Below are 24,700 nucleotides of genomic sequence, written 5' to 3' on the forward strand. Positions count from 1 at the left end.
TCTTTCCACCAGTCTCAGAGGCCCTGAAAAAAGTTAGGGGTCCTTCACTTCATTATCTAAGCCCCACCAAAAAAAAAAAGTAAAAGAACAGAGAGAGTGAAAGAGGGGAGAGAGATTATTACACAAACAGAACATGGACTCTCTATCTGTCTGTCTATCTATCTGTCTATATCTATCAATCTGTCTATCTCTCTGAATAAGTCCTGGGGTTGATATAATTCAGTAAATACTTTTGAAGGTGGTGTCCCAGCATGGCCACAGTTCAAGACTCAAACCAGTAAAAGAACAAAATGAAACAGACAACAAACAAAAAAGAAAAGGGGAGAGCGGGGTTCACCTTGATAAGGGTAGATATGTCATCAGTAGTTGTGGTAGGATTGGTGACGGAGGAAGACTTGTCTGGTTCAAGTTCACTGAAGTTGATAAAGGGATTCACAAGATGGTCGCTTCCTTCTGGACTTAACCTTTTCTCAGACCAAACATAGTGAACTCGAGTATCACAAGGGTTACCTACGCTGCTCTGGCATAGCCTCTGCTCAACGGGGTTCCTCTTTACAGTCTCTGCAAATAGAGATCATCATCATCATCATCATCATCATCATTATTATTATTAATGAAGGCACTGTAATAAATGAATGACTGGGGAGGAGGAGAAGAAGAAGAAGAAGAAGAAGAAGAGAAGAAGAAGAAGAAGAAGAAGAAGAAGGAGAAGAAGAAGGGATAGAAAGAAGAAGACTAGAATGAAAGAATAGAACAGAAGAAAGGAAAGAATGAAAGAAAAAAGAAAAAGAACAAAAGAAGAAGAAGAAAAAGAAGAAAAGGAGGAGGCAGAAGAAATAATAAGTGGAAGTGGGAGAAAGAAGTTGCTGAAGAGAGAAGCAGAATTTACTGACCAGGAATTCCATAAGACTGAAGATCGGCAGAAGAGGTGGAATCATTGACAAAATCCAAGTCGTAGTGAATCACATTATTGAAGGAATCAAAATTCTGTTGAACCTGCTCAACACCAGGGGGCAGCTGGAGTTCGTGCTCGAAGTTGATCTGTTCAAATGTGAAATTAAAAGGCTCCATACAGACCCAGACATTACTCCCCCTGGCACCAGCCTGAAATGGTAAATAAAAGAGAGAAAACAAGGAAGTAAGTGGGTGAAAAATAAGCAAACGAAGAATACGGTCGGTCGGCTGACATTTGGAAGTTTAAAGAAGAGTTGAACAACCGAAATAGTAAGACTTGTGGACACACACACACACACACACACACGTAATAGATGGAAATATATACTTCGGCCCTGCCAAGATCATACGTATAGATATGTATATAGACATAGCTGCTTAGTAAGAAGTTTGCTTCTCAACCACAGGGTTCCAGGTTCGTTCCCACCGTATGGCACCTTGGGTAAGCGTTTTCTGTTACAGCCCCAAGTCAATCAAAGTTTTGTGAGTGGATTTGGGAGATGGAAACTGAAAGAAGCCGTCATGCGTATATGTATATGTGTGCATGTGTGTGTGTGTGTATATATATATATATATATATATATATGTATTTATATATATATGTGTGTGTGTGTGTGTGTTTATACGTATTTATATGTGTGTGTGTGTGTGTTTATATATATAATGTATTTATATACATGTATATATATGTGTGTGTGTTTATATGTATTTATGTGTGTGTGTGTGTATATGCATGTGTGTGTATATGTCTGTGTGTGTGTGCGTTTGTTCCCGTTTTCACCACTGCTTGACAACCAGTGTTGGTTTGTTCACATCTGTAACTTAGCAGTTTGGCAAAAAGGACTGATAGACTAAATACCAGGCTTATAAAAATAAGTACTGGGGTCAATTTGTTCAGTAAAAAATCCTTCAAGGCAGTGCCCCAGCATGACCACAGCCTGATGATTAAAATATATACAAGATATATAGATGAATGGATAGAGAGAGAGAGAGAGAGATGAATACACTAGATACTTTTTTTTTTTTGGTGAATAACACTTTAATATATGAAGCTATTGAATCTGTTCCACTTTATAATATTCACGTTCTAAATCATTCAACACAAGCTACAGTTGTTGTGTATAGTTTTTGCATCTCTCTAAAAATGCTGAATGAAACATCTATTTCGATGTTCAGTTTGTCTTTTGTCCTTGAAAGTTCAGTTTGCTTTCTTAATGCATAACTAATGTCTTAATATTCATAAATTTTGATGATTCGCTGTGCATTGCAACTGTTATAAAAGACTTCTTCACGCAGGAGTGGCTGTGTGGTAAGTAGCTTGCTAACCAACCTCATGGTTCTGAGTTCAGTCCACTGCGTGGCACCTTGGGCAAGTGTCTTCTGCTATAGCCCTGGGCCGACCAATGCTTTGTGAGTGGATTTGGTAGATGGAAACTGAAAGAAGCCCGTCGTATATATGTATATATATATATATGCGTGTGTGTGTATGTATGTCTATGTTTGTCCTCCTAGCATTGCTTGACAACCGATGCTGGTGTGTTTACGTCCCCGTCACTTAGCAGTTCGGCAAAAGAGACTGATAGAATAAGTACTGGGCTTACAAAGAATAAGTCCCGGGGCCGATTTGCTCGACTAAAGGCAGTGCTCCAGCATAGCCGCAGTCAAATGACTGAAACAAGTAAATGAGTAATGAGTATTATTGTTGTCCAAACAGTTCTTTTAAGGCAAGCTGCTGCTGCCATACCATAGAACAATGACACTTGAGTTTGATTCAATTTTTTTTCCACAAAGGCCAATAAAAATCTTTCTCTCTAAATCTTCGACAAAGTCTCTACTTACTTCCTGAAGTTGTTCCATTTATTTTGTTTGTATTCAGGAGTTCATTCTGCAGTCTTAATCGTCTCATAATGTTTTACTGTTCACAAATTCAGACAATCCATTTAGCACCACAACAGTCAAGAGAAATTTCAATGCTACTTTCAATGCGTGTGGTCGACAGCAGCATCTGTAGACTCAGCAGTGAAACAACCTGATCTGGTTCAGGGTTATATGAAATTACAGATTGAAAATTCAGGAGGCCAGGGTGCATTGGTGCCACAAGAAATGTTGTTCTTTATGAACTTCCGCAATAAACCAAACCTGCCAAGTATTTTGGGAGTGAAAAATATCAATTCCTTATTTTCCTGTTATTTTGGCATTTTTATTTACTTCCTCTTCCTCTAATTCTCAACTTTCAGCGGGTAACCCTTTCAACAATAACTCCATCATTATTGCTGGTTCAGCTACTCTAGTATATATATATATATATATATATATATATATATATATATACAATATGTTACATTACTCGGTAGTCAAGATAAAACTCTGAGTTTCAGATGCCGAAGTGGAAATCCACAACACCATCTCTTCGGTTATCTGGCTATTTTCCTGCAGAAGTTTCTTAGAGTAAAAATCATTTGATGGGATCGGTATATTTTTCATAGAATAATCTATGTGATATGCGTCCATATTAGATTCTTTTGTTTGTGAGAGTCCTCAACCGATGTTAGGCGATAATCCCAAAAAGGTCGTATTAGCTCTTAGTTGAGAATAACGTCGTCCGGGAGGTGATTTATTGATAAAATGGTAAGATAACAAAAGAAAGAAAGAGACCTCAATATTATGTAAATAGAGGAAATTTATCTATACAATATGTTACATTACTCGGTAGTCAAGATAAAACTCTGAGTTTCAGATGCCGAAGTGGAAATCCACAACACCATCTCTTCGGTTATCTGGCTATTTCTTTCTTTTGTTATCTTACCGTTTTATCAATAAATCACCTCCCGGACGACGTTATTCTCAACTAAGAGCTAATACGACCTTTTTGGGATTATCGCCTAACATCGGTTGAGGACTCTCACAAACAAAAGAATCTAATATGGACGCATATCACATAGATTATTCTATGAAAAATATACCGATCCCATCAAAGGATTTTTACTCTAAGAAACTTCTGCAGAAAATAGCCAGATAACCGAAGAGATGGTGTTGTGGATTTCCACTTCGGCATCTGAAACTCAGAGTTTTATCTTGACTACCGAGTAATGTAACATATTGTATAGATAAATTTCCTCTATTTACATAATATTGAGGTCTCTTTCTTTCTTTTGTTATCTTACCGTTTTATCAATATATATATATATATATTATATATATATATATATTATATATATATATATATATATATATATATTATAATAATAATATGAGGGAATATTATTCCAAACTTACAGGGAAAAATTCAATTTAGAAATACTAAATCGAATTTCACAAAATATAATATATATATATATATATAAATTAGAAAAAAACCACCTTTTATCAATTCAATAATGAAAAATTAAAATGTATATATACGTTTTACTTATTATTTTCCACATTACTTAATCATCGTTATATGTTTTATCTTATATTTAATCTTTCTATAATATGTAGTTTTCTAGATGGTGTAATTTAATTTTTCATTATTGAATTGATAAAAGGTGTTTTTTTCTAATTTATATATATCATAATTTAAGAGTTGTAAAATATATTGAAATATATTTAGCATAATGCAAGCATTATCCAACTTAGAAGTGACACATGTTAGGAAGAGATGATGGATATGTTTATTATATCAATAGTAGACACTTTAGGCAGGGCTAAATGGACTTCTTTCTTACTCACTTTCATTTTCTTCTCCTTTTCTCAGAATTGGTTGTGACATACATATAAGACAGTTTCTTGTAAATGTCAAGGCAATAGGATACTACTTTTGTATTCTCTCACTCTCTCTCTCTTTCTCTCCCTGTCTCTCTCTCTCTCTCACTCTGTCACACACACACACAAAACAAAAAACAAAAAACATAACATTTAATTTTGGAACAGTGGTTCTCAAAGCACATAAAGCTATAAATAATGGTTTTAATCTTTGGCACAAGGCTGGTACTTATTTTGTTGACCCCAAAAGGATGAAAGGCAAAGTCAACCTCAATGGAATTTGAACTCGGAATGTACAGACAGGGGGATCACTGCTGAGCATTTTGCCTGAAATGCTAACAATTCTGCCATCTTGCTGCATCACATAAAGCTACAAATATCAGCAAGTAAATATCCCTTAAGCACAGAAAAAGCCAAAGGCTACAGGAAATATGGATTCAGGTCCCACAGACACCCTTTGAAGTTTTCTATCTAAAAGGATTTTTAAACACAATATTTACTTATTATTTATAGTTTTCCCTCTTTCAAGGAATTATTCCACATTCTCTCAAAGATTTATAAAAGAAAAATTTCTAATGGTGTCCACAACATAACAGTCAATCCATTTCAGTAAAGGAGACAACTCAAAGATATTTCAGCCTTATTAGGCCTCCTCAGCAAAACATACATACTAATATACTTACCAAAGTAGTGACAACAAAACCACTTAGTACATGAGCAACAATATTGTACACTAGAAGCATATCTAACTCTTGAGTATTTAAACTGGTTATATAAGCCAGATCTGGCCTATCACACCTATCCTACACACCTGTTTCTAAAACTAGACAGTAATAGTATTGAAACCACAAAGCTACAAAACAATACATGATTAATTCAAAACAACGTGGACAAATAAGGATTACATTTGACAGAATAATCTGAATTCTAAGCAGTTTGAAGAAATAACTTGTTGAGCTTTAATTACTTGCAGACGTCTTCATGATGAGAAAACAATAGTTAAGTTGATGTTGATGTATTTAATGTAGAAGTGAGCATTAAATATTTGATTAGAAATAATTACCCTGTAAAGAAACTAAGTGGTGTCATGTTGTCTCTGACATGACAAACATCAGGACCTTGCATTTGTTGAGACATACAGTCATTCAATATTTCTCAAATTCCAGAAAAAAATATTCTGGGTTCCATGAGTGAAGACATTACATTTAATAAAAATTTATTTTATAAAACAAATGCTATTCACAGTGTTACTCTTTTCAAAATGATAAGATATTGTATTTCATCTTTGTATTTGGTTTGCAAAATTCTTCATATAATTCATGCGTTGAAATATTTTGGTGATCCTTGGGAGGGTCATTATACCACTAATAGACATATACACTGGTTCTGTTTCACTTTTTTATAATAACCCTGACATTAACCTTTCCCTGATTATATTTCTGTTGACATCAAAAGTTTTGGCTCAATTAATTTTGAAAATAATAAAGAATTTTAAAAAATAACTTTGTCATTATTAAGCTGTTGTTTGAAACATAAATTAGTCTGAAATTTCAATGGAAAGTTTTTAATTAAGAGCATTTTGGAGCAGGGAGTTTGTGTCATAGATCCAGGGGCAGTTTGTGGTGGGTTGATATCAAAGGGGTTAAAATGTGACAGTAGGTTAGCAAGAGTACTTTAGTCTATCTTGCCTGCTACAGAAAAATCTTTCTATTGTCAGTAACAAGAAAGAAAAACAATTGTGATAAGAAAACAACCCAGACAAAAATCGTTTAGAAGTTTAACAAATCTTGACAAAGGCATGGGCGTGGCTGTGTGGTAAGAACTTTTCTTCTCAACCACATGGTTCCAAGTTCAGTCCTACTCAAGTGTCTTCAACTATAGCCATGGTCAACCAAAGCCTTGTGAGTAAATTTGGTAGATGGAAACTGAAAGAAGCCCATTACATACATGTGTGTGTGTGCACGCATTTGTCCCCCACTGCCTGACAACCAGTGTTAGTGTGTTTATGTCTCCCATAACTTAGTGGTTCAGCAAGAGAGACTGATAGAATAGGTACCAAGCTTTACAAAAATAAGTATTGGGATCAATTCTAAAAATTCAAGGCAGTGCCCCAGCATGACCACAGTCTAATGACCGAAACAAGTAAAAGAGTGAAGATAACCCCCCACTCCCCGGCAAGATTGGTGAATTTCTGTGTTGCCGTTGTGAGTGAGAGTTTGAGAAAGAGAGAGAGAAGAACAACAGGTGACACTTAATCCAACTGCAATCATAAGTTCAACGGAGAAAAGAAACAAGTGTGAATAAGGCCATACCTTGCTGACATCTGAGTAAATAAGTCAGTTTAGTATGTGCGGCAGGTAAATTAAGTAGGTTTGGTGTTGTCAGTGTACAGAAGAAAGTCAGCAAACTATTTATGTCTGACTGACTACTCTAAATAACTGGTGGCAACTAACAAGGCAAGAGGAACGGATGTGTGTACGGGTGTGTGTTTTAATCTAACTGAAATATCTTGATATGATTTATTATTAACCCAGTCATTACTTAACACGGACAGGAATGTCCAAGCTAGAAATAGCCAGGTGTCAAGAAAACAACAACAGTGAGAGAGAAGGACACAAAAAAATAAATACTAAATAACACAAAAGAAAGTAAAAAAAAGTATTGTTGTATTTTGGGATCATCATTTGTTTTGTTTTGTTTTTTGTCAAATAAATACACACACAAAATAGTCATTCTTCTCTCGTTTATTACTGTCCTTATTTTAACTCGTGTCCATTGTCCGAAAATCTTCTGTCACACATCTGTGACCTCTTCAGCAACACTTTCCATCCTCGTGTGTGCTCCTGCTCTGCTTAGTCCATTCTGTTCTTCTAGAAGATGGAAGTGTCATTGGAGAGGTCACAGGTAAGTGACGAAAGACTTCCAGACAATGGACGTGAATTAAAGTAAGAACTGTAATAAATGAGTGAAGAATGAATATATAATGCAAGTGTTTGTATGGTAAAAAAGGAAAAACACAACCATCCTGAAATGCAACAACATCTGTTTCAACACAGTTTCACATCAGGAATCTTGCAACACAAATTCACAACCCATGATAGCATGGAAAGCAGACATCATCATCGTTTAACGTCCACTTTCCATGCTAGCATGGGTTGTACGATTTGACTGAGGACTGGTGAACCAGATGGCTGCACCTGCCAGATCAAGATTGGAGCCTGGTGCAACCATCTGGTTCGCCAGTCCTCAGTCAAATCGTCCAACCCATGCTAGCATGGAAAGCAGACGTTAAATGATAATGATGATGATGATGACAACATAAGATATATAAAATAAGGAAAAACAAAGGAACTTTAATATGGCTCTTCAAAGAGCAGCCAGTTTCCCTCAAATTACATGTCACCATCTTAAAAATGGGGAAGTGACATTAAACAATGAAGTTGTTGGAGACCCTAAAGTGGAGGCATGTGGCTCAGTGATTAGGGTGATTCACTCATGATAGAAAGATTGTGGTTTCAATTCCTGAACAAAATAATTCATTGTGTTCTTGGGCAAAACACTTCATTTGACACCACTCTAGTCCACTCCCTGGCAAAAAATGAGTAATCCTGCAACAGACTGGGGTCCTATCTAAGGGTAAAATATATGCAGCACAGAAACTAGAAAACTGGCCCTAGGAGTCTATAGGACTTGGGAAAGATCTTTATCCCTTTTTTTCTTTTTTTTAGATACCCTAAAAATAAAGACAAGATGGTCAAAGCTTGTATGCCTTTGATCAATATGCAAAATAACCCTTAGTCTGTTTTCGAGCAAGGTAATATTCCCCCAGGATCAGACATGTTTTTGCAGAAGATTGGAAATGAACGACATTCACTTACAACAATCACACAACACCAAAACAACACACATACATATATTTTGCAGTTTCTGTTTACCAAATCCACTCACAAGGCTTTGGTCAGCCCAAAGCTATAGAAGAATACACTTGCCCAAGATGTCATGCAGTGAGATTGACCTCAGAACTTCTTAACCACGTCAAAAATAAGGTAATGAAAATGTTAAGAATGACACTGAGGTTGATACAAAACTAGATAGAAATTTCTTGACTGTGGTGCACTGTTGTCACTGCAATTCAATGACTGTGCAGTCGAAAATAGAATTAAATGTAATAGTATAAAAGAAAAAGAATTAATCTAAAGATAGACTGAACTACAATACATGACTTCCATGACACATAATAGAAAAGCAAGAATGAAACAGATTCTTGTTCCTGGTAACAAGCTTTCTTATTCCGATTACGGCTGAATTGTCAACAAAAGGTTTACAAACAGAAACAAAGTGAGAAAATGTAAACAGGAAACATGGATAAAATAAATGGATTTAAACTGTGAGAACAGTTCACACGCTACTGTTTCAGGCATAACACTCTTTGTAGTTTGGTGTTTAGAGTTTGTTTGGTTTACATCCATTTTTCCATGCCAGCATGGGTTAGACTAGTGTTCCTTAAAGTGGGACCTGTGTCTATACTGATGGAGGTGGGGGGGGGGAGCTTCAGAGTAGCACCAAAGTAACAACTGAATAAAACTTGCAATAAAATCTTTATCAAGTCTCCTTTTGAATATATCTCTCTCTATATATAAAGCTGAAGTTGTCTGTGTGTGGCAGGTTTGGTAGCCTTCAACTAACACTATCTCCTCCAAGACCCTGCGGCGCAAGTTGACCAAAATTGAGAATATGATAGAAGAAGGCTTGCTCTTCCTTCCGTAGAAGAAAAAATTCAAATTGGACCATGTTAACACCAAAAGTTATTTACATGAAAAAGGTGCTTTTTTTCTATGAAAATCCCTATTTTTTACAATTTTTTGACTGGTGTGTTGCCATTTTTTGGTGTATTTCAACCAGAAAAATGTTCACTCAAAGAGAATAACAAGCTACATAATGCCAAAGTTTTCCTTTTCAAAATTCCAATTCTAAAGGGTCGAAACAAACCCGAGCAACGCCGGGCAATACTGCTAGTATATATATATATATATATATATATACACAATCATCATCATTGTCCATTAATGTCTGTTTTCCATACTGGCATGGGTTGGACAGTTTGACCAGAGCTGACAAGCTGGAGAACTGTACCAGGCTCCAGTCTGATTTAGCATGGTTTTCTATTGTTGGATGCCCTTCCTAACGCCAAACCAACTACTTTACAGAGTGCACTGGGTGCTTTTATGTGGCACCAGCTTTTTATGTAACACTGGCACAAGACTTTTGCAGGCCAATTCTCTTCAGTGCAAGGTGCTGCTGTAGAGTAAGAGTCTTATTGTCAACATCATCATTTAACATGCTATTATCCATGCTGGCATGGGTTGGACAGTTTGACAGAAGCTAGCAAAGCTGGGAGCCACACCAGGTTCCACAGTCTGTTTTGGCCTGATTTCTACAGCTGGATGCCCTTCCTAACGCCAACCACTTTACAGAGTGTACTGGCTGCTTTTCATGTGGCACCAGCACCAACACAGTTACCTAGTTCCTTGCAAGAAAAAAAAACCTTAAACTGTGAGTCAAGAGAGTGTTGAAGGGGTGCAGCTTTGTGCCAGTTGATTAAAGATATGGAGGGACAACATACATATATATATATATCAAAGCAGGAAATCAGAAAAAAGCCCATTGTGCGTGTATATACACATATATACCTATGTATGTAAGTGTGTGTATGTGTTTGTGTGACAGGAAAGGGAGAATTGAAAGAAAAAGAGAGATTGAAAGAAATCTCCAAAGTAAACAGAATGAGGCAACAACCATGAGAGAGAGAGAGAGAGAGAGAGAACAAGAAGCAGATAAAACTCTCAGACATTATCTCGTTTTCCCTCTCTTCTCCACCACTTGGAACCGATCCAATTTCCTACTATTAATTAAGTCAATGAAAACCAGTATTTTGGTACAGTACCAAGTTGGTACTAAGTTAGTAGAGCAATTAATAATTTATGCTGGTGTAGTAGGTGTGATGGAAGTAGTGATGTAGTAGTGGTGGCGCAGGTGTGATGATGGTGGTGGTGGTGGCGCAGGTGTGATGATGGTGGTGGTGGCGCTTTTGGTGTTGGTATGGTCTAGTAACACCCAACACCAGATAAGCATGTTTCTTGCCAGTCCAGATGTTCTTGTCCATACCAAAGCCTTCTGTTTGCTTTGCTGACACATTCGCCATCCATTGCTAGTTTGCCATGCTTGTCACCACTTCACCATCTTACTCATTTCTGCTGCGTGAATGAGAGCAATGTGAAATGAAATGTTTTGCCCATCAAGAACAAAAAGTATTGCCACATCCAGGAATTGAACCCACAATCCAACAATCTGAGTGGAAGGGAGCAACACAAAATAAAATGTTTTGCTCAACACAACACATTGTCCCATCCAGGGATCGAACTCACGATCCTATCGTCATGAGTGCAATAATCTAACCACTAAACCACACGTCTCCATCGTATGGCATGGTGGTGGTGGTGATGGTAAAGAGAGAAAAATCCTTCCCAAGTCATATAGACACATAGGGCCAGTTTCCTGGTTGCCATGGTGCATATATATTGCAGGGTGACTTACTTTTGCCAGCTGAGTGGACTGGGGTAGCATGAAGTGAAGTGTTTTGCTCAAGAACACAACACACAGCCCAGTCAAGGAATCAAACCCAATATCTAGCTATTGTGGGTGCAACAGCCTAACCGTTTGGCTGAGCAAGCTTCTTACAGTTTCCATCTACCAAATCTACTCATAAGGTTTTGGTCGGCCTGAGGCTATAGTAGGAGACACTTGCCCAAGGTGCCACGCAGTGGGACTGAACCCAGAACCATGTTCTTAAGTCATGCCAACTCATAAGGGCTGGTTTCCCAGTTTCATGGCATATAAATTCCCCACCAGGATAGGACGCTGTTCCATCCCGGGGTTACTCATTTCTGCCAGCTGAGTGGACTGGAGCAATGAGAAATGAAAGGTTTGCTCAAGAACACAATACATTGTCCCATCCAGGAAACGAACTCACAATGTTACATTCATGAGTTCAAAACCCTAATCACTAAATCATGCATCTCTACCAGTGTACGATAGGTGTATGTGCATGTGTGTGTGTGTGTGTGTAATATATATATATATATATATATATATACAAGATAAGAAAATGGAGAAATACATCAAAATCAAATATCAATTACCAGATAATACTCAATCACATACTTTATTAAACCACCACATAAGAGACTGTAGGGTTAAACATAAAAAAGCAGAACAAATCAGTGTATATAAAGGAATGTACATAAAAAAGTGTACATAAGAGTGATGTTGTATAATAAGTAGAATATTTATATTTACTTATATTTATATTCTCTTTTTTATATATATTCTACTTATTATACAACATTACTCTTTTATGTACACTTTTTTATGTACAGTCCTTTATGTACACTGATTTATTCTGCTTTTTATATTTAACCCTACAGTCTCTTATATGGTGGTTTAATAAAGTATGTGATTGAGTATTATCTGGTAATTGATATTTGATTTAGATGTATTTCTCCATTTTCTTATCTTGTATTAGTAATTTGTGGTAAAACATTTTACCTTTGCCCGTATAATACAGTAAATGAATTGATTACATCGCAATCATTAACATTTATGTATTAACTTTGTTGGGTACTTCACTAGCGGTAGATTGGATATATGTTATCCCATGGAGGGTTGCATTTACAACCCCTATCTCAATTTGTATATATATATTGTTTTATTTATATTCCTGAGCGCCATACTAATACAATTGTTTGTTTGTATTCCACCTGCCTTCGTCTTTTGTTCATTTTCATAAAGCTTCCCGTTTTATATATATATATATATATATATATATATATATATATATATATATATATATATATATATATATATATATATCGTTAACGTCCACTTTCCATGCTGGCATGGGTTGGATGATTTGACTGAGGACTGGTGAACCAGATGGCTGCACCAGGCTCCAATCTGATCTGGCAGAGATTCTACAGCTGGATGCCCTTCCTAACGCCAACCACTCCGAGAGTAAAGTGGGTGCTTTTATGTGCCTCTGGCATGAGGACCAGTCAGCTGGTACTGGCAATGGCCACGCTCAAATGGTGCTTTTTATGTGCCACCGGCACGGAAGCCAGTCAGCTGCTCTGGCAACAATCATGCTCTGATGATGCTCTTAGCAATCCACTAGCACGGATGCCAGTCATGTGGTGCTGTCATAGAACTTGATTTTGATTTCATTTTCACTTGCTTTCCACAGGTTCCCTCAACCGCAAGGGTGTGGCACTTTTTCACACAGCTATCCTCATCCATTCTCACTACATGACCATACCAGCGTAATCGTCTCTCTTGCACAACACATCTGATTCTTCTTAGGTCCAACTTTTCTCTCAAGGTACTTACACTCTGTCGACTATGCACACTGACATTACACATCCAGTGGAGCATACTGGCTTCATTCCTTTGAGCTTACGCATGTCCTCAGCAGTCATGGCCCATGTTTCACTGCCATGTAGCATGGCTGTTCGTACACATGCGTGTAATACAGTCTACCTTTTACCCTGAGCGAGAGGCCCTTTTGTCAACAGCAGGGTTAAGAGCTCTCTGAACTTTGCCAAGGCTATTCTTATTCTAGCAGCAACACTTTCAGAGCACCCACCTCCGCTACTGACTTGGTCACCTAGGTAACGGAAGCTATCAACTACTTCTAGTTTTTCTCCCTGGAATGTGGCAGAAGTTGTTCTCTGCACATTTTCAGTGTTTATGGCACCTGAGCATTTGCCATATACAAAAACTATCTTCCCAGTTAGCCTTCCATTGTGTCCATAGCTTACACTGAGTACATCTTATAGAGTTTCTACCTACGCCTTTTCTACAGAACGGATTTGTGGTTTGTCTGCCTTCCTACTTATTAGGACTTTGGTTTTTGCTAGATTGACTCTAATGCCCTTTGATTCTAATCTTTGCTTCCACACCTGAAACTTCTCTAGTTCTGATAGTGACTCGGCAATTAGAGCAAGGTCATCAGCAAAGAGGAGCCCCCAGGGGCATCCTGTCTTGAATTCCTCTGTTATTGCCTGGAGGACTATGTTAAATAGGAGGAGGCTGTGGACTGAACCTTAGCGGAGATGATGATGATATATATATGTGTGTACATGTGTGTGTGTATTTCTGCATGTGTATGTATGTATATATGGTAGTATGCATATTTGTGTGCATGTGTGTGTATATGACAGTATGCATGTATGTGTGTGTGTAGTAGTATGGTATTATGGTGGTTGTAGCAACAGTGGCATGGTGGTGATGGTTGTGATATGGTGTGGGTGTAGTGCTTTTTGCAGTGGTATGGTGGGGTAATGGCAGTGATGGTACTGATGTAACAGAAGTGTTGTGGGGTGGCGGTGGAGGTTGTTTAGATATTCTCTCAAACAGGGCCACCATCATTGATCTCACAACAACAGTCTGTGTGTATGTGTACATATGTATGTGCATGTGTCTATGCATGTGTGTATGTATGTTTATATATATATATATATATATATATATATATATATATATGCTTGTGTATGTATGTATGTAATGTGTGTGTATGCATGCAGGTATGTTGTGTGTGTGTGTGAGTGAGTGAGAGACGGAGACAGAGAGCAAGGCTGCATGAATGAGAGAGAAAGAGAACAATGATGTGTGTATGAGAGAAAGGGGGAGACATAGTGAGCAAGGACGCATGTGTGTGAGAGAGAGAGAGAGAGAGAGATTGAGGATCTGTGAATGAGAAAGCAAGGAAAGAAAGAGTAAGGCTGTGTGTGAGAGAGCCAGGGGAGAGGTGGTGAGGGCGATGAGGGGTGAAGACAAGTTGTTTGTAAACTCGGTTAAACAGTTCTATTCAAGTCCTAAACACATAAACACGTTGAACAGTTAATATTGTGGATGTCTGAATAATGATTGGAAGGAAAATGAGGGGAGAGAAGGAAGTGCTGCCTCGCAGTAAAGTTCATTAAAAGGTGGGTGACTGTAGCACAAGTGAACAAGCCTACCCTAAGCATGCACCCCTAAATTAAGAGTAGCTGAAGTGGAGAGGGCACTTACCTTAGAGGACAGGGTGATTATGGTTGTTGCAAGGTTTCCACAAGCAGCCCTTGGAAGTTTCTCTCTTTTGGGGATTTACTTGGAATAATTTTTATTGTTATTCCCTTTTTATTACACAATTCAATCCCACCCTTTATGTATTTTATTGTCCTGTGCCATCCCTGGCCCTTTATATATGAACCCTCAGTGGTTAATAAAGAAAGGATTATTATTATTATTATTATTGGCAGAATCGTTAACACACCAGGTGAAATGCTTAGCGATATTTTGTCTGTTGCTACCTTCTGAGTTCAAATTCCGCCGGGGCCGACTTTGCCTTTCATCCTTTCGGGGGTCTATAAATTAAGTACCAGGGAAACACTGGGGTCAATGTAATTGACTAGTCCCCCTCCCCCCAAATTTCAGGCCTAGTGCCTATAGCAGAAAGGATTATCATTATAAGTAGTAGTAGTAGTAGTAGTAAGTACCAATCCAAAAACACACAGCAACAACTCCAATGGAAACAGCATTAGGCAACAACAGATACACCCATACACCCAATTTGTCTGTGAGTAGGTTTTAAGTACCAACACATACACACAACTCCACTCTAGAATATCATTAAAGAACAATACACACACAAGCACATTCTCACGGTCCCTCTTCACCCATCAATCATCCACACATGCTCTTCAGTTTGTTTAAAGGGCATCACAGCTAGATTTACACAGGAGCACCACACAGAGCTATTGTAGTCACCTAGAGGTTTCCTTCAGTTATTGGTCAATGTCTCTAGGTCAGGGATGGTGAACTTTTTAGTACCAAGGGTGAATTGCAAGTTCATAAGAATCTGTGGGGTACATCTGTGTTGAGAAAAATAATCAAATCGTTAAATTAGGCAAATTAATAAATGTATAGACAAAACGGAATGAGCAGAACAAGAGGAGACATGAGAAAGAGTCATGGAAGAAAGAGGTGATGGAAGAAAGAGGTGATGGGACGTGTGACGAAAGAGCTTTGACAAAGAAACTAAAATAAGAAGAAGAAGAAAGCTGAAGTGAAGACCAAATATACAGTGCATGTGTTTAATTGGCAAATTATGGCCATCACCCCCAAATATAACAATATCTGTTTCATCACACAATTTCACACAAAGAATCTTGCAAAACAATTATATAAACATAACGAATATATTATTTGCATCAAACTGAATTACTTGGTTTTAAGGTTTATAGAGACATCCTCGATGGAAAGATTTCATGGATTTCCCTGTGTATGACTTGATCTTCAGGTACTACCCTCCCCCCTTCTAGAGGACTTTCCAGACTTAATGAGTTTCAATGGTGCTTGTGAACAAAGCTGCACCCAAGGACAAAGGGCTCCTCACCCCTGCTCTACACAAGAATTGAGCATATCATACAAGGATGATGACCAAACCCTGGACAAGACAACAAAGAAGTACGTCACATCCATTCTTTTTCTTTTGCTGCTGCTAAGGAGATCAATGAAGTAGAAACTCAGTTAAACTTTTAGCATTTAAACCAGCAATATCCAGCCCAAATACTCTATCCATTTTGTGTTCAAACTGGCCAGATCCAGCCCCAATATAACCTACCCTATAACATCATTCTAAAACCAAACAATCAAATCATTGAAATTTTGAAGCTAAAAGATAATGTTAAAAAATAAACATTACGTTTGACAGAATAATCTGAATGCTAAAGGGTTAAATCTTTGAATATATTTTTTTAGAAGAATTAGTTTTGTACTTTTCCACCAGATTTCCAAAGACGGATATTGCAAGCAAAAGGTGTCAACAACCATCTCAACCAACCGACAAGTACAGAAGAAGACTATATTAGAAATGAGTGGTAGCAACACCCAAATCAGGAAATGCTGAAAGCATTTCTACTAACAGATGTTTCCATGTGTAAATAGTTGCTCAAGTCTGATATAATTACAAACAGAAGCTCATTATGAAAAAAAAAAAAATTAAAAACCCCTCCGAAGTAGAATGACCTGAATTTGCTGTCTGTTTACAAAGCCATGTTTTTGAAATGAAAACTGCAGCTTGCTCCCACCCAGTCCATACTGAAGTGGGGTGCAAGGGTGCATGATGCTTGAGGTTGAAGAGAAGAAGGAGGAAAGGCAATAATATTAGTTCTGAACATAATAATAATAACAACAACAACAACAACCCAAAGCAATATGCATTCTTTGTTAGTGACATTGGGTTACCAGAGATAAATGAAAGTCGTATTATTGAAAGCTGAAATAAACTGGAATTACTGGAGCAGAGAGTATTTGCCAATTAACGAAAACGATGCATAAATTGCAGACGCTTTACATCAAGTTTGTCTGTAGGTGTGTATATGAACATATATATGCATGTATATATAGCACCTATTGAATATGTATGTATGTACATACGTATATGTATGTAGTATGTGTGCACATATGTAAGTCTATAAATATATGTATTACATGTTTGCGTGTATGTATGTAGACATGCATGTATATCTGAGAATGATATTTCCTGAAGATAAATGAAACCATTCCAATACAAGAATCAGTGAATAGATTGAAGAAAACAGGAACTGTCAGCTACTATGTCTCATTCAGTTTGCCAATGCCTGCACACACACACACACACACACACACACTCACACACACACACACACCACACACACACACACGCATGCATACACACACGTCTCAATGAAGAAACCTAACTATGACAATTACTGCCCGAGAATTGAAGACAATAATTGTTATAAACACTTCTTCAAGGACAAACACATTTGAGAATCATTACAAGTGGAAGCAGAGTTGAAATTTGCCCTACTTTTTTTTCTTTTTTCAAGGAAGCTGTTTAAAAAAAAATCTACAAAACAACTTTATAAAGCTTAATGACAGTCATTGAAAACGAACAGAATTCCCCAAATAGGAGCTCAATTTCTCAGAACTAACAGCCTAATCTTCCTCAATATAAAGCTTTCTAGTATACACTGAATCATGGAGTCCTAGACATATTCATCTTCATCACTGTTTTGACATCCACTTTTCCATGCTTGCACGGGTCAGACAGAATTTGGTTAAGGCGGATTTTCTACAGCCGGATGCCCTTCCTGTTGCTAACCCTCACCTATGTCCGAGTAACTCTTTACTCTCTTTTACTTGTTTCAGCCATTTGACTGTGGCCATGCTGGAGCACCGCCTTTAATCGAGCAACTCGACCCCGGGACTTATTCTTTTGTAAGCCCAGTACTTATTCTATCGGTCTCTTTTGCCAAACTGCTAAGTAACGGGAACATAAACACACCAGCATCGGTTTTCAAGCAATGCTAGGGGGACAAACACAGACACACAAACATATACACACACATATATATATATACATATATACGACGGGCTTCTTTCAGTTTCCGTCTACCAAATCCACTCACAAGGCTTTGGTCAGCCCGAGGCTATAGTGGAAGACACTTGCCCAAGGTGCCACGCAGTAGGACTGAAACTGGAACCATGTGGTTGGTAAACAAGCTACTTATCACACAGCCACAAGTTTGTTGAAGAAAAAGAAAAAAGGGAGGGAGGTGATCAGGGATGCAACACTTTTGATTACAGGTCTGGTGGATCATGGGGTTACTTGGGGCAAAACAGGGCACAGCCATAGCTGACAGGTTAAAAAGTTCCCTCTAAAATGACCGGACCCCCTCACTATTAGTAGTTTATACTTAAATACTATGTATATTAAAAGATATTTATCTCTCACTGGATGGAGTACTTTTTTGTTGATCCAACTACTAACAGAACAGTAACTATATAATACTGGAGTGGTTGGTGTTAGGAAGGGCATCCAGGCTTTGAAACCATACCAAATTAAACTGGAACCCAGTGCAGCTCTCCAGTTTAGCAGTTCCAGTCAATCTATCTAACCCATGCCAGCATGGAAAGCAGACGTAAATGATGATGATGAGGAGGAGGATCCCCAGCAGATCTTTATGTGCTTACAATCTGAGTTGTCCTTGGTACTTTAAAAGGTTCCACACCCACCCTGTTTTAGACAATGAACTCAATTTGTATTGTTACACCATATGTTACCCAGTTTCACAGATTGAGGACATTGTACCTCTAATATTCATTGTATTCTATTGAAATCACAGAGAAATGTTCTTTTTTCTCTTTTTTTTTTTAATTATTTCTTCCTCACACATATTGGATTTCAGTTTCAGGCCAAGATACAACAGAGGTTTTCTATTGAAACATTAAAATTTTTCAAAAATTCTACTGTTTAGTCCCATTTGCCACAAAAATTAGCAAAAGGGTTAACAATCCTGTTTATAAGAGTGTCACGTGTATACAAGTAATTGAATGGTAGGTAAATGCTTATTAGACAAGCTTTTTTATAGCATGATATAACAGAGAGAATTCCTTTTATCCAAAGTCCACCACACACAACCTAAAAACTTGCAGGTATGTCACTAGTGTTACGCATAATTATTATTGGTCCACCATTCCTGCTTTAGTGCTTGCTGCAAGTTTGTGGATTTAAGTGTTTGGTGTAAGGATCATTCTCGTCTTTCATCCACTCAGTCTTGAAGACTCTAACAAAAGTCAGGGGTGCCAAACTCCCCCTTTTTCCTAAATAAGCATTTGAAAAACAAATCCAGGACTTCTTTGTCCCAGATGTATTCATGCAATGCTTTCCACGCAGCAACCCATAAGTTGAGTTTTCTTTCAGCCTTTGACCCCAAAACTGTTCTACATCTCATTAGGCTTCATAGTAAATTAAATAAATGAATAAAATTCAAAATATCTCAGTGATTTGACTGAATGAAGAATTCCTTCAACAGGAAGACATGTCTCTGCGACCGCTGCTATGTAGCTTTGGAACAACAAGCTCTCCTTTAGAAAACATTTGCTGAGACACCAGGACAGAGGAAAATGTTACCATTTGTAAAACGCAAATCATCATCATCGTCGTTTAACTATCAATAATAATTTTAATCTTCTCTACTCTAGGCACAAGGCCTGAAATTTTGTGGGTGGGAAGCTAGTCAGTCACATTGACCCCAGTGCACAACTGGTACTTATTTCATCAAACCCGTAAAGATGAAAGACAAAATGCTGCTAAGTATTTTGTGTGGTATGATAACAATTCTGCCAGCTTTCCACCTTCATCATGATAATAATAATAATAATATTTTAAAAAAGGATTGACATAACTCTACACAAAGGTAAACAGTGAAGACGAAGAGCGCAATTTGATTGTAAGATATTTTATTAGTTGAACGATATAATAATAATAATAATAATAGTTTCAAATTTTGGCACAAGGCCAGGAATTTGGGGGAAGGTCAATTACATCAATCCCAGAGTTCAACTGGTACTTACTTGATTGACTCCCGAAAGGAAGAAAGGCAAAGTCAACCTGTGGAATTTGAACTCAGAATATGAAGGCAGACAAAATACCAGTAAGCATTTCGCTGGCATGCTAAAGATTCTGCCAGCTCACTGCCTTAATAATAATAATAATAATAATAATTCTTTCTAATTTAAGCACAAGGCCAGCAATTTTAAGATGAAGAGCAAATTGACTACATTAATCCAGCTTTTGACTGGTATTTATCAATCTCAAAAGGATCCTGAAGGTTAACAGACAAAGTTGATCTCAGCAGGATTTTGAGCACAGAATGTTTAAACAACCAAAAGAAATACATCTAAGCATTTTTGCCCAATATGCTAATCATTCTGCCAGATTGCTGACTTAATAACATTAATAATTTAATATGAACTAAATTAGTTTGCGATGATGGGAGAGAAAAACCTAACATTTTCCATACAACCTTTACAGCAAACTAATTTACTACGCCAAATGAACTTTTCCTGCTTACCATTTAATTATTTACTGACATAGAATATCAGCAATTTCTTTGGATTCTATGGTTTCATATAAATAAAAACATATTGTTTTTAGCTTACTGGGTCAGTATGTGAATATGGAAGAGTGCCAGCAGCTCATAGATCCCAGATTGAAACCTACTGTAGGATTTTCTTTCTATATATATATGGGTAACTCTACCACCTTCCTATATGTTGCCTTAGTTTGATAAGAAACAGTTGAGAATGTTATCTACAACAGACTAACAGCTTATCCGGGCAAAGATCTATCTTTTTGCAACTGTCATGAGATTGAAGCATTGGCCATTAGAAAACACCCTTTTACCCGTAGAGCTTTGGAAATATTTATATAATTGTATTTTATTCCTTACTCTCGGTTTTGGCAGAAGTAAGCAGCCAAAGTTTTCGTATCAAGTTAGACTAATTAATCTAGCACAGTAAAGTTTCTAATAATAACTTACAAGCCATCACCAGAAGTAATAAATAAAATTATATATACATATATATATACACAAAACTACACACACACACACATATATATGTGTGTGTGTGTATTATGCCTTCAGAATAAGGAACAAGATAAGGAATAAACTGGTACCATATACAACAACTAAGCCTGTTATCTAAACAAACACACAAAACTCCATAATCTAGAAAAACATAATTCTTGAACATTAACCAGACATATCTTCCACACTGGTTAGCTTCTTCCATCTCCAACACCACCACCAGCACCACCCTCTGAAAGTTCTCTTCTCCAGTTCTATTCCATTCCCCCACCCCCACCAGCACTTTCTTGAAACCTTCCTTTCCCAATCTAGTCCCCACCACCACTACAAAAGTCTGCAACATGGAACTATTCATTTCCAAGTTAATGAGAGATCCTCCACTTGGTCTCATAACCTAAGAAATTTCCCTCAAGTCATTTCCTACTTCTTATTGCCGTAACCTTTTGCCTGTCCTGTGTATCACATTTGACACACGGGACGTATTTCCTTGGAGTCCATACATCGGACATGATACACATAACCAATGTTTTTCAACCTCCAGAGTTAACTTAGGGCTTATGAAAGGAAAGATTTACGTTACTCAGAACATATGAAAAAGGGGATAACTAAGGGGCTGGAAGAAGCATGGATGCTTTGGAGAAAATCATGGAAATGGCTTGGGCAAGCAAAGGGTTAAATAAAGATACATTGAATAATAAAATAATCATTGATACATAAAATATGACAAGATGGACATGGTTGGAAAACCTTTGACAATAGACCTGCTCAACTAGGTTTGTCTCATTAACAACAACACTAGTTCAATCCCTATTCCCCCACCCACAGTATTCACTTCTACCCCAACTACTGAAATAGTTTGCACTTGTAGATATAGGTCAGATGTTTCTGAAGTACTTTGACCTCAATAGTCTCACCAGTCTGGGTGGGGTGGACCAAAGGAAAAGTGAGAAATCAGGGGCACTGCACCCTCTCCTCAACTTCGATAACTTACCAAAAATATAAAATATTGGCTAGTTTTTGTAGGATAAGTAACCCCTTTAGCATCCAAATTATTCTGTCAAATGGAATGCTTATTTGTGTGGTTAAATTTTTGAAGTGACCAGTGGTCACAGGAGAGTGCAAAAATGGCCAGTATGAGTGTGCATGCATGTGGTATGTGTGGTAGCATGCATCCATACATCCGTTGGCGATTTTTTCCTCCGTCTTCCCTTCCTATGTTTCCGATGAAGAGCTCCGCTTGAAACGTTAAATCCTCCTTCTTCCCTTCCTTCCTGAGCGTCCAATAATACTATATTTGTTCCACGTCCTCGCGTTGTTGTGTTTTCTCTTTGTGTTTTCATGTTTGGATTAACTTTATATATATATATATAGATAGATATATATATATACACACACACACATGGTCTTTTGTTGTTTTTTTTTTGTAAATTCCAAGTATATGTATGTATGTATATATACATGTATGTATGTATGTATGTGTATATATATATATATATATATATCAGTATAAAGATGATAAGAAATGGAGCAATAAATAACAGTGAGAAGTGGATCGTTGGTGTAATAAAATCATTCTTTAATGTAAGATGTGTGTATGTTTACAGCTGTTTCGTTATATCAAGCTGGGGTAAATTTGCATTTACTTTGTTGCAATTGATAGACATCATCGGAACAATTATATGGCAAAGATAAATTAGAAAGAAAATAGAGGGAAAATGGAAGGAAAAATGTTTGTGAGGTCCATAATTCAATGTAACAGTTGGAGGATAGAAGAGAAGAGAGTTAATTAAATCCATGGTCTTATAATTAGTTAGTTTCATAATTCCATAGGTTTGCACTCTTTAACCCTTTCTATTGTTCCTTGACTTTAGCCCTTTTACTAAATATATCACACATATTCTAAAAAATAATAACTTTAGCCTTACACTATGGCTTCCATTGAAAATACAGGAACTAACTTATAAGTTATAAATTAGTGTCACATAGGTCCAAATAGCTACACCAGATGTCCCCTCAGCTTACACCGGTGGTTAACTATCCATCAGTACCAGATGTTAGAATCTATGGACGCCTGCAATTAAGAAACTAACTAATTATAAGACCATGGATTTAACTAACTCTCTTCTCTTCTATCTTCCAACTGATACATATTATATATATGTGTGTGTGTGTGTGTGTATACACATATGTATATATACATACATATGTGTGTGTATGTATGTATATATATATTAAGGTATGTAGAAAAATACAACATGGACAAGAACGTATAACTCTTAGAAGACGACACAATAAACAAGGACAGGACATTCGAACCCCTCAGTCTTCAGTCAAGAACCGGATCATCGTAGTAATTTCGGCTGATTATACATATATATTTACATATACACATATACACATACATATATAGACATATACATACATATATATATATATATATATATACATACACATATACACATACATATATAGACATATACATACATATATATATACATACACATATACACATACATATATAGACATATACATACATATATATACATACATATATATATATATATCAGTATAAAGATGATAAGAAATGGAGCAATAAATAACAGTGAGAAGTGGATCGTTGGTGTAATAAAATCATTCTTTAATGTAAGATGTGTGTATGTTTACAGCTGTTTCGTTATATCAAGCTGGGGTAAATTTGCATTTACTTTGTTGCAATTGATAGACATCATCGGAACAATTATATGGCAAAGATAAATTAGAAAGAAAATAGAGGGAAAATGGAAGGAAAAATGTTTGTGAGGTCCATAATTCAATGTAACAGTTGGAGGATAGAAGAGAAGAGAGTTAATTAAATCCATGGTCTTATAATTAGTTAGTTTCATAATTCCATAGGTTTGCACTCTTTAACCCTTTCTATTGTTCCTTGACTTTAGCCCTTTTACTAAATATATCACACATATTCTAAAAAATAATAACTTTAGCCTTACACTATGGCTTCCATTGAAAATACAGGAACTAACTTATAAGTTATAAATTAGTGTCACATAGGTCCAAATAGCTACACCAGATGTCCCCTCAGCTTACACCGGTGGTTAACTATCCATCAGTACCAGATGTTAGAATCTATGGACGCCTGCAATTAAGAAACTAACTAATTATAAGACCATGGATTTAACTAACTCTCTTCTCTTCTATCTTCCAACTGATACATATTATATATATATACATACATATGTGTGTGTATGTATGTATATATACATACATATATATATACATACATATGTGTGTGTATGTATGTATATATATATTAAGGTATGTAGAAAAATACAACATGGACAAGAACGTATAACTCTTAGAAGACGACACAATAAACAAGGACAGGACATTCGAACCCCTCAGTCTTCAGTCAAGAACCGGATCATCGTAGTAATTTCGGCTGATTATACATATATATTTACATATACACATATACACATACATATATAGAC

At 36.8% G+C, this 24,700-nt stretch overlaps 1 protein-coding gene across 5 annotated transcripts in view; it reads right to left on the minus strand.

The window, feature by feature from the left end:
- The window catches only part of LOC115224804 (golgin subfamily A member 3-like), an 88,958-nt gene that overhangs the window by 39,731 nt on the left and 24,527 nt on the right, over nucleotides 1-24,700 (minus strand). For 4 of the 5 annotated variants that reach the window (XR_005003946.1, XR_005003948.1, XR_005003945.1 and 1 more), the window contains 2 exons: nucleotides 894-1,104; nucleotides 338-561 (listed from right to left, as the gene is read on the minus strand). Coding sequence is in view for 1 of the 5 variants with exons in the window: in XM_036513697.1 (XP_036369590.1) it covers nucleotides 338-561; nucleotides 894-1,071 (402 nt within the window). In the remaining 4 variants the exon portion in view is untranslated. Of the gene's footprint in view, nucleotides 1-337; nucleotides 562-893; nucleotides 1,105-15,561; nucleotides 15,666-24,700 lie in introns of all 5 variants that reach the window. The other variant, XR_005003947.1, reaches the window with a different exon arrangement.

Source organism: Octopus sinensis, linkage group LG26 (genome assembly GCF_006345805.1).
Source record: "Octopus sinensis linkage group LG26, ASM634580v1, whole genome shotgun sequence".
In the NCBI taxonomy this organism is placed as follows: domain Eukaryota; kingdom Metazoa; phylum Mollusca; class Cephalopoda; order Octopoda; family Octopodidae; genus Octopus; species Octopus sinensis.